This window comes from Atractosteus spatula, chromosome 1 (genome assembly GCF_055471065.1).
Source record: "Atractosteus spatula isolate fAtrSpa1 chromosome 1, fAtrSpa1.hap1, whole genome shotgun sequence".
NCBI classification, from domain to species: domain Eukaryota; kingdom Metazoa; phylum Chordata; class Actinopteri; order Semionotiformes; family Lepisosteidae; genus Atractosteus; species Atractosteus spatula.
The window spans coordinates 49,557,319-49,569,350 of record NC_142706.1 but is presented as its reverse complement, the minus strand read 5'-3'; the positions used below and the strand labels follow the sequence as shown (position 1 = coordinate 49,569,350).

General features: G+C 35.8%; 1 protein-coding gene across 1 annotated transcript in view; it reads left to right on the top strand.

Annotated features, from left to right (window-relative positions):
• Positions 1-10,984, top strand: part of LOC148841196 (uncharacterized) — a 61,209-nt gene extending 50,225 nt beyond the window's left edge. Inside the window, exons 24-27 of the mRNA XM_088913594.1 lie at positions 292-374; positions 6,685-6,802; positions 7,728-8,201; positions 9,494-10,984. Coding sequence (XP_088769720.1) covers positions 292-374; positions 6,685-6,802; positions 7,728-8,201; positions 9,494-9,498 — 680 coding nt within the window. The 3' untranslated portion in view covers positions 9,499-10,984. The remainder of the gene's footprint in view (positions 1-291; positions 375-6,684; positions 6,803-7,727; positions 8,202-9,493) is intronic.
• Positions 10,985-12,032: the final 1,048 nt, after the last annotated feature.

Below are 12,032 nucleotides of genomic sequence, written 5' to 3'. Positions count from 1 at the left end.
ACTGCCCTTTTATACTCAGAACAGTAATGGGTGAAAAAGAATGTATTGAAATGTTTTAAAAGCGCTTAGGACTTTTTAGCAAAATGCTACATATTTATTCCAACATAGCACAGTGTTTTATTCCATAAAGCAGAAGCAGTTAAAATACTTCTTATGTTTTTGTTATCTGCATCAGTTATTCCACGAACAGAGATCAACTTCTATCCTTGATAAATAATTCTGAATATCGGGCATGCTTGGAATAATTTTATAAGGTTTTTCTTTCTTTCTAACTGTCCATGATATTTTCAGTGTGTCTGTACGAGGGTCAGGTCCTGGAGGATGGAGGCTATTACATCTCTGAGACAGAGCCTTGCACTGTGTGCCTCTGTGCTGTAGGTACTACATAATCTGTCTCTGTACTGCAGATATTAAGTATGGATTTACTACCGTATGAGTTAAACAGCTGTAAATTTCAGTGACAGTCCATAAATAGACTTCCATAGTCAGATATATAGTTTTAAGTATTAAATTATTCATTAGAATAATGATCTAGAAGCTTTTACCAAAGCTGAAGACATAATACACAACGGTACTTACAGGGTGACTGTGGCATGAATAAACAGGAACTTGTCAAGTTTTAAAAAAGGGTCAAATTGACAGCACAAAGATGTAAAGGATAAAATTCAAAGTATAAAGGAATAAAGGAATATTCATTTTGTGTTTATTTTTTTCAAAAATTATAAGAAGCTAAAAGATCAAAATCACCTCAAATATCACATTTAGAGCAGGGGCGTCATTTTGCAAATGGTTTTGGGAGGTCAAGAAAGCATTTAGATTCTCCCTCTTAGAAATGTAATTCCACCAAAACTACGCTGAAATGGCAATGGATAAACCTAGCGACGTAAAAGATGTCATCTTGCATTTATTTTTACAAAATTGCCATTTAAAACATCAAATTCAAGATTTTTTTTTTCAAAAGCTTTTACAGATGCCATTAGAAGGAGATTTTTCAGGCAAAGATTTATTAAGACCATAATTGTAAAATGTTGTGTTGATTTCAAATGACTCATTCCAGCCTATACAAAGACACTATAGTCTATTTTCTTATAAGGTTTAAAATCTAGAGAATAAAACTACTGTGCTACTTTTTAAATTGAATAAATGTTTATCTGCACGATAACCACAGATAATGTTTTGTGAGATGAACTGATAAGACTTTAGCCTCAGATTGGTGTTGCATAGTTCCATATCTGAAAGACTGAAAGTCACTAGACTATCATTATAATGTAGCAGAGACCAGAAGTACTGGCTGAGGAGGATTTATTTTCCACCATCAATTTTTTTCCTGGTGTTTTTTTTTTTGCCTCCTCAGGAACAATCCGAATCAACAGTTTTGCAGGTACGCAGTCAGCATAACAATATTTTAACAATATCTGTAGCAGGATGTTAGAAAAAAAAAGTGTTCTAGATGTGAAAGCTTATTTGTGTATCACAAGTCCTTTCTTTTATCTTGCGTGCAGTGCACATGAGTGATAATCAGTCTCATACAATATGCTGATTGCCTGGAGCAAACCAGGTTGTAAATGTCCTGGCTGGAGTGCATCCAGTTATCATGGTTCATGTGGAAACAAATGAGATAGGAAAGAACAGGCTGATGATTCTGCAAGACAAAATTAAGGATTCAGCTTGTAAACTAAGGACATAAGTCTACAGTGGTCTTCTCTACAGATGTAGCACACAGACAGGGAGCCAATAAGAATATTAACATTTGGTATTTGGCTTAAGGATTGGTGCAGAGAAGAGAGGGATTAGATCTATGAGGCATTGGGGATCCCTCTGTAACAAATGAGACCTGTACTGTAGTGTGCTACATCGCCCCAGAAATAGAGGGGTACCATATATGAGGAAGCACATGCATCAAGAATTTGAGGAGTATTTGAATTGGGGAGCAAGGAGTTCACAACTGGCTAATTGTGTTGGGAACATAAAAGCCCTGGGTAATATTAAGAAAATACTAATAGCACATACATTCTTTAATGCTTGCACCTCAATGCTAGAAACACAATCAAATGTAAGCTATCAAGGCAATTATATTATGAGGAAACTTTAATGTTATAGACATTGCTGAAACATGGCCAGGAGTGGTTGATATGGATAAACGATAGGTGGTATAGGACTCCATCCATCTGTCTTCAAGCACCCTGTGCTTAGTTCTGTACAGGGTCATGGTTATCTGGAGCCCAACTCAGCAGAAAACATGTGCAAGTGAGGAGATTGTCTGGATGGCTCACAGGGCTCCATGCACAGGCAGGAATTTAGGGACGCCAATTGACCTCAACCGTACGTGTTTGTAGTATGAGAGAAAACCAGAGAAATTGGCAAAAACGTCTACATCTAAAATAAGATTTTATCATGTTTGTAAAGCAGGTTTTATTATTTTCATAAAGCACACTATGAAGGAAAGTGGTAAGATTGGAATAGGAGGGAATATAGGCTGAAAACAAATTAATCCTTAAAACAATTATGTTCAAGTACACCTACATGGTTTCATCTTTTAAAAAATCAGAAAATAGATTTCATATGAGAGGACTCAAGACTGAAAGATATAAAAAAGTATATTGAGCTACTGAGGTTATACTACAATGAGTGGCAAAAGAAAACGTACTCCAAATAAGACAAAAATCATACATAAACAATAATACCAGCTTGTGCTGTTGTAGTACCTAAAATGTACTAATGATATCTGATCTTTACTATATAATAAGAATTCTGAATGTATATTTTACGGATATCTTTACAAGTAAGTGATCTTTACTAACTGGAATTCTTTGACCAATCAGCAAAGTCAGTAAATAAAAGGTCCATGGTGGATTTTGAGAAAACTTTTGATATGGTCCCTAATACAAGTTTTCAAAGTAGAAGCAACAGAAATCTGAGATAATGTATGCAAATTGATTACAAACTGCTTAGTGAACAGGAAATAGTGTATCATCTTAAGGGGCTTAACCTCTTTTGGTTGGGTAGTGTGATACCGCTGGAGTGTGTGGTCATCAAACCAGTCGTGTTAAAGGTGAGTATTAAGACAAACCTCACCACAATTGAGGAATATATTTAAACAGGATAACTTTATCTTTCAAGTCCATGTGGCTTTGCTTTTCCTTTCTCAGTCAACACAGTTCAGCAATCATGGTTTGGCAGCTTCCACTACAGTTCACAGTGTTTCCAATTCGGAGGAGTATATCTCTCAACTTGTATTGTGTGGAACTAGGAATACTCCTGTGTCCTGTTCCAGGTATTACATCACGCTACCATTTTGTATGTGGTTTCTTTTCATGGCCATCTTGGTACTGTCAGAAGCATAAAAGAATCCATGACATGCATAGGAAAATACCACCCATTGAGTATACTACCCCTAGCAGCATTACAATAGATATGAGAGATGGTATGCTGCAGGGATCTGTAGGCCCATTGCCTTTTCTTATCAGTTTCAATACTTAGATTATAATAAGATAACATACTACAAATGAGAGGAGGCCACTCAACCCATCTAGTTTTGGGAGTGTCTTGCTATTTGACGTAAATATCTCAGCCAACAATTTCTTGAAGGAAGCCAGGTTATTGGCTTCAACAACATGGCTTAATAGCTTGTTTCAGACTCCCACACAACTTTGTGTATAATTGTGCCTCCTCTTCTCTTTTTTAAGTGCATGTAGTTTCCAATTGTTTCTTCTGGTTTCACTGCTGATTCTAAATAAGTCCATTGTGTTTACTTTTTGATTCCTTTGATGATTTTGAATATTTACAGTAAATAAGTTTCTCTCATATTTTTCTCTGTAAACTGAGAAAGTGACAGTTTATTGCTTCTACATGTTTTCTAAACATGAATGTAACGTACTGACAATTAGCTATTGTTTTCATATGCAGTTTCTTCAAACTCAGAGTCATGTGTGTGTATTATTATTTAAGAGTATGCACTTGTCTACAATAAACTTGATTGACCACGTTTGCCTACTAATCAATTATGTTTGAATACACAAGCACTCAGGGACAATTTAGAGACACAAATTCACCTATCCAGCATGTCTTTCAAAAAGGTGACGGCACCTAAAGTAATTTATGTTCTTCAGCATTAGACACATATACAGTAGACACGAGTAGAAACTGCTACTGTATATCACATTTCTGTTGAGAAGCTCAACAGTTCACAAGCTAGCTGAGTCAGTATTCAGTCAAATAAGAAATGTTTTAAGCCACCTCATCAAACAAGAAAATAAGAATTAAGGACTCTGGATAATTTGCTTTTCTGGGGTTAACAAGCAAGTTTAATAGAAAGGGGATTGACTTGGCAGTATAGTTTACATTGTAATATCTAATAGACTATACAGACCCCATTATACACAGTAATCTTAGGTAGAGTACAACACATATAATAAATACACATTAACATAATAAAAATTAAGTTAAATTGAATTATAAATAAAAGTAATAAAGTTTAACTATTAAGTTATTTTAACTAAATAGTTAAGTATTAACTATTATCTTTAAGACCCGATACTCTGATAGAACCGAGAAACTGTGGAAATAAGTTGTACATGGAATGAGGATCATACAGTATGTGGTTGTCCACATGCCTATTTATGAGACAGGGCTCCTCTGTTGTTTTGCAGTCATGGTTGCTCCCACACAGAATCTCCTGAGAAGGTGCACAGCTGTGCAGCCACCAAAGCCCATGACTGCATGAAGTGGTAATGTGTTTTTTTCAGATATGGTCAAGCAGAAGGTGAATGTGGATAGGTTTTCAACAGAATGTAGGCAGATTCTATATAGACGTAGTAAAGTCTGTGTTTATCAATGTAACCTTTTTAGACAGAATCATTTTAAAATAGTGACTCTGCATCTAGAGGCATAGAAAACAAAGGGTTTCATTCTTTATCATTACATTAACATGCCAGTTTGCACTTTCCATGTCCCCAAAGCAATTGTACAAGTGTCTCTTAAATTCTCAAACCCTTTCACTTGGGAGCCCCACTGGCAAGCTTGTGCCTCTCACAGTACCCTGCCAAATGACGCCCCTGGTTTAAAGTCTAAATTAGAAGCTAACGTCTTCAGAATTAACATACTGTACACAGTGCCTTGCAAAATAATTCACTGCTTCTAATGATGTCTCATTTTGCTGAATTACAAATATACTGTATATACATTATATACATATATACATATACAAGTAAATAGTTTTCATCAAAACATGAATTCTCAAACTAAAAGCTTTCATGGGTGAAATAAGATAAACAGCAAAGCAAAAACTGCAAAAACATCTAAAATATATTAATTGTATAAATATTCACCAACACAAATCAAAACGTTTGGAAGCCTTTTGGGTGGCTACCAACATTGCACACTACGATAATGCAATTCTTATCCAACTTTATCAGGTTTTGTAAGATGCCTGGGGATTGGTGATGGAATGATTTTCTGTTGATGCCTGCATTTTGTTTGGGCCACTCAAAGATATGCTTGTTAAGCCACTCCAATGTAGTTTTAGCCTTGTGTTGAAAGGTGAATTCCCAATCCAGTGTAAAGCCTGTTGAAGATGGGTTTTCCCTGTTATAAAGTACCTGTACTTTGTTCCATCTATTTTCCCCTCAATCTTTACAAGCTTCCCAAACCCGGCTGATGAGAACACTCCATAACAATGCTGGCACCACCATGCTTGACAGGTGGGATGGTGTTCACTTGGTAAAGCACTGTGTTGGGATTGTACCAGACACATCCTTTGCATTTAGACCAGAGACTTCTAAAGTTCTCATGTCACTGCAAAACCTTTTGCCACATATTTGCAGTATCACATAAATGCTCTGTTGAAAACTCCATTCAGGATTTAAGAAAGGCGTAACTCTGCAATACAAGCCAGCTTTGTGGAATGACTCAACAGTTTCTCATCTCAGCCTTTGAATTCTGTCGCTCATTCCACACTGACTAGCTGCTCAGTCGGGATGGACAGGTAATGGTAATGATAATCTAGGTAATGTCATAGTGGTATGATACAACTTCCACTCTTTAATAATTGATTTCATGATGTTCAAAAGGATAATTAGTGTTTCTGAAATTTTTTAAACTCATTTCCTGATCTGTGCCTTTCTGTGCAACTTTATTTCAGAGTTGTTTTTAAAGTTAATTGGTTAAAAAACATCATGATTAAATCTTTGCTTGAAATAGAGACCTTACATGGATAGGTGTATTTATTCTGAATTCAGGTGAATCACTATTGTGGAATACTGATAGAGGCCGTTCAAGAAAACGTGACTTGTCAAAATAATTTTGTGCACTTGAACTAATTTAGGTTTGCTATAGCATGGGGGTGAAATGCTTGTTTAGAAAATTGAATGCTTGTGCAAACAATATATTTTATGTTTTTTTTTATTTAGCTTTGCAGTTAGCGATGACATTTAACTTATCTTGCCCATTAAAGTATTCACTTTGATCATTCACATTTTGATGAAAAATGCTCGCTTTAAAAACTGTCTATACATTTTCTACTTCAACAAAATAAGACATGATTGGAAGAGGGAAAATACTATTTTAATGACTATGTCCATCTATATCCAACATCAGATCAATACAGTTAGATGCGTATATTGTGCTGTCTTGATGACTTTGTTGGAGCTAGTGGTGTCTGACAATGCTGACCCTTCCCCAACCCAGACAGGGAGTGTGAGCTGTGAGTGGAGAGGAGGTTCCTGCCCAGACCTGCCCTGTGCTGGGCTGCTGCTGCACCTCCCAGGACAGTGTTGCCCCATTTGCACGGGACAGCTCTTTGCAGGTCTGTTAGTATAAATTCATTTAAATTACATTATTATAATTAGAAAAGCATTCATATATCTTTCTCTGACTCTGATTCTGTTGTCCCGTGTGCATCATGAATTCCATTTCCCTTCAATTTGTACCATCGATTTAATCTGTTAATCAATAAAAATGTGCATCCCAATATAGACCAGTGCTGACAGACAAAATTGAAAGAAACATTGCCACCTTACCAGCCTTTGTGAATTAACATTTTCACAGGAATTATGGGTTCTATAAATATATTTATTGAAAATACATTCATTTTCTTTAGAGCCTTCATACGTAAAATTATCCTATATCCATCTGGATAGCTCAGAAAACACCAAAGCAAAGGTGTTGAGAACTGCAAATATCAACCTCTATGATAATTGTTTCTATTTCCTAACACACTTAAATAGTCACTTCAATGGCTATAACAATACTATTTAAAATACAAGTAATAGGTTTATTCCATGCTGAAAAAAAGAAGAAAGAAAACACATTTCGGCCATGGAGCCTTCTTGGGGTTTGTTCTTTCTTCTTTTTTTCAGCATGGAATAAACCTATCACTTGTTCCTTTTCAGCCTTCGCATGCTGACGCAGCTATCCACCTGAACTATTTAAAATACATCAATGACTACATTTGTATTTTAAAAAATTGCATATATTTTCACTTTTTTATGTTGTTTACAGTAGATAATTTGAATAGCCCTTACAGTACTTGCCAAATTGTATCGAGAATATTTGATCAGACCCTGCAGATGCTACTCATTAATTACAATTTTTAGGACTCCAATACAGATTTTGTACCAGTATTGGCTTGCATATCCACGAACCTTGAATGTGAACTTTACCCATGAAATATGTGAGTGACATGCATGCAGTATGTTACCTTTTTTTAACTGTGTGTTTTCCATTTTCAGACAATAAATACTCTACAGACATGACTCAGGACTCTGTGTTCCCCACGTCCTCAACTCAGCCTAAGATTTCAACCTCCCACAAACTGCTCTGTCTCCCTGGAATCAGTGGAACACCTTTAGATGACACACTGACTGGCCACACTGACCATGGCTCCACAGCATCACCAACAGGGTATTCCACTGTTCAGCTGGTTACTCCCTCTGCACAGAACACTGGCTTCCCATTGAAACCTGTTTTCCATACAGTCTCAAATTCTCACCCTGCTCACAATGCCTCACCTTCATCTACAGTACGTTTTACAATTCAGTCTTTACCTCCTACACTGGATAGCCCTTCTCTGCAGGCCACCCCCCTACTACCATCATCAACCACTAGTGTGGAAACAGGACCTGCTGTCAGACAGACAGTACAGAAGTCAGCAGGCAGTGAGGGAGCAGCGATAAAGGGCAAAGCTCTTCAAGAGCAGATACTAGGTAAGTTAATATTATTTTTTGTGCCTCTTAATGTAAACGCCTTTTGTGTACTGTATATCTTGTTGTTCTTCTCTGGACTGATTTCACAGCAGCAATATCTTTTTTGACCAAAATTGTACACACTAGGATCTGAATGCAGCCTTTTACATAACACCACATGATTTGAATTCTACACTTTTGAACTATATAACCTAAATTTTGTTTGCCTTTTGTATCACTTTTCCACATTGTCTTGAAGAGATAACAAATGTCAACAAAATACCCCAACAAGTTATATATTTTTACTACCTGTCTGCAAAACCCTACACTTGTCTACATTAAATGCCAGGAGTTTGGTATTTTTGAGAAATGTGAAAAGGGACATTTGTCAAAAAGTGCTGGTCTAAGGCTATCATCCCTAAGTTACAAAAAAGAAAAAATTGCAGACCAGTCTGCTTGTTGAATCTTAATATGGAGTTTAAGCTTTAAAGTTTTGACTTTAAGAACAAAATTGGTTTTGGGGTAATAGTCAACCCAGGTCAAACTTGTTTAGTGCCAAAAAGGAGGATAATGGACATTTATCTTTACTAGTGAGGCTGTATTCGGTGATCATACCTGCCTGGTGGTAGGAAGAGATAGATAGGTGTTACATTAAGTAGAAAAACTATGAAAGGTAAATAAAATAACATGTGTTACAAACATGGATGGATCATGAATACATGGATCTGCTTTTCCATGTAACATGAAAGCTAAAACATATGTTTCTATAACATCTTGGAGCAGTAGTTAAACAATTCAGACTACTTACCTGCTTTGTAAGAAAACTCCTGTTCCTGACAAGGCAAAAGAAATATCCTCATAAAGCAAGCAGAAAAATTCCAGGAATCATTTCAATTTAATTTTTAACCACAACTGAGAAAAAATCACAAATCTAAACTGGTTTAAACATGATCAAAACATACTCTTCTATCATGCTGTTATTTCCTGTCAGTGCTACTCTAAGTGTACTGCATGTCTGCTGAAGTGGAATAAGCAGGCATATCATAAGAGAGGCCATCCTGGTATGAGAAACTACAGGAAAGTGTACTGTATGTCGAACACTGAGAGCAGGAGGCACTTCTTTGCATAAAGAGTTCTGAGAGCCTGGAAAAAGACAGTAGGTAGCAGGGATTCTTTCAAGAAATTAGTGGATGAGAGCCTTGCATAAATTATCTGCTAAATATCAAGTGAGCCAGATGAGCTAAGTGGCCTCCTCTAGTTTGTAATCGCCTTTGCTCATGTACATTCCACTGTGTTTTCCTTTTCTCCTGCAGATTAAACATTGCTGCTTCAAAACCATGGAAGAAGAGTCTGCTGCATCCCTTCAATACATTCTGTGGTCTAATAATGAGAGAAAGCTGTCAGTGAGAGTATTCACCACAAAAAATGGAAATTTATCATTTTAAACAAGAATATTCTTTTAACAACTATAATTTTAAAGAAATTGAAGAAAGAGAAAAGGGAAAGCTGTAGAGATTTCGAAATGTTTTGTGTTTTTAAAAAACAGTTGCTTTTCCGTTACCTGTTACTTCCAGTGCCTACTGGCCACTAACGTATTCATCTTTCTCATGATTGTGAGAAAGTTCAGTGTAGAAGCCTGTTAGATTTAGAGCTCAAACAAAAGGTTTTACTATTTTTAGTGAAAGGGTATTTATCTACAGTATATCAGAAATTTGAACTATGAACTATGTAACTATGAAATTTAGTTGATTTTCCACCTGCCTTCCAATTTGTTGAGGAGCCCATTCTGCAACTCAAAAAGTGGGTGAAAAGGGTAGAAACCTGTAAGGGATCAAAACATTAAATGTTTTGTGCTTTATTTTACATTTCATTGACTAAAGGTTTAGTTTAAATGTTTGAAAAGCTACGAGCAAATCAATTTTTAAACTGAATAGTGTAAAATAGTGTGTATAAAACCAAAGAATAAACAGCAATGTTGACACACAAATTAAAAAGGAAACACTTTTCTATAACATTATAGTTGTTTCCCTGTCAGCTTTTAGAATTTTAGGTTGTTTCCTAGAGAGAGAACCTTTACCTTGAAATACAAATGAAATCATTAAAACAAAGTCAGTTATCTGTTTTGTGTAAGCAGTTGTCAGCATGCTGAGGTTTTATTATAGGTTGTATTTCAACCTCCAAAATTTCAGAACAGATTTCCAACTGAAGTATCACACCTTGTTGTGTTATGTTATGTGTTGATTTTGGGCAGCGAGGTGGCAAAGTGGTAAGCATTGCTGCCTTGCTGGGGCCCTGGGTTCAGTTCTGTACCTGTGGTACTATGTGTGTGAGGTTTGTATGTTTTCCCTCTGTGTGGGTTTCCTCCAGGTTCCTCCCACAGTCCAAAGACATACTGGTAGGTTTACTGGCTTCCGGCAGGGAAAACTGGTCCTAGTGTGAGTGTGTGTATGCCTGTGAGAGCCCTGTGATGGATTGGTGTCCCATCCAGTGTGTATCCTGCCTTGCACACCTTGTATTAGATAAAGCAGTTAGAAAATGTATGGATGTGTTGATTTTCATTTGGTTAATTTGACTATTTTCTGGGTTTATATGTTTAAAAATTATTGTATTTTTCAAATAATTCATATAAACAAAGACAATGTATTTACTTATTTAGTACTTTATACAGACCAATAACTATTTTTATATTTTAAGTTAAGAAAATTATTTTACATAAAATAATGTAACTATGCATAATTGTTACTTGTCACTGGGTGGTTTTGTGTCAGAGTAAAATAAATACTTATATTTTAAGTATTTAAAAAGACTTAGGACTTCTTTTGTTGCTGTTTGTCATACAGGACAAAAATGAACACAACTGCCAAATATAATGACTTGGGGTTTGTAAAAGGCTTATTATTCATATTTGTGCTCAGAACTGTCCTCCGTGATGTAATAGGAGTGTCAGTATGCAGTGCACGCTGAACCACACGTGGACAAGGAATACCTAGAAATGCCTGAAGATATGTTTTGCACTAATTTTCAACCAAAAAATTCCTCTCTGAGTTTAGAAATGAAAGGACCCTGACCAAACATAAATCTATAGCTAGTACTAGCTAGAACAGTACTATATATGGATCCATCTAGAAAGTGTGAGGTGTCAGTAGTTATAATACAGTATATTGGCTGCAGCATAACATTGCTTTTTTATTTGTTTGAATAATACGATCCAGGGCTGCACTGTCCTGTAAAACTGCCAAGTGCCTCAGTGGATCCTTAAAGTAATACAGCTGCAAATGGTTGAAAGACAAATCGTCACAGTATTAAATGTTTATTAACCTTTAATGCTTCCTGTGCTAATTATACTGTATGCCTACTAATGGCTATTTAATTAAATACATTGATAACATTGTTAAAACAGGAAGTTGTTACAACGTTGCTACCACAACTCCAAATGAGATATGTCACAATACTGTGTAACACTAATATAAAAAATATTTTTAATTACAGGATATAGGATTATTAATTGTGTGTAATCTGTCAGCTGTTCTCTTCAGAACACTCACTACTCCATCAGAACCCCTATGACTTGAAAAACGTTCAAGTTCCTGCAGTCAAGGGATACAGAAATACAATATAACATAATATAGTTAAGCTTTCATTTTGGAATTATATATAGCAATTGCAAAATAAAATAAGAACAATAATCTCTTGATTTGCAGCAAACTAGAGGAGTCTAGGCTGTAATCAACACACAATGCTCAAATTTGTGACAGATAACATTTGTGATAAGGCTGAAAAAGTAGGATCGACAAACAGGAGTTATGCTAGTAATTTTGTCCTCACATATTTACATTCATTTCAGTATATAAT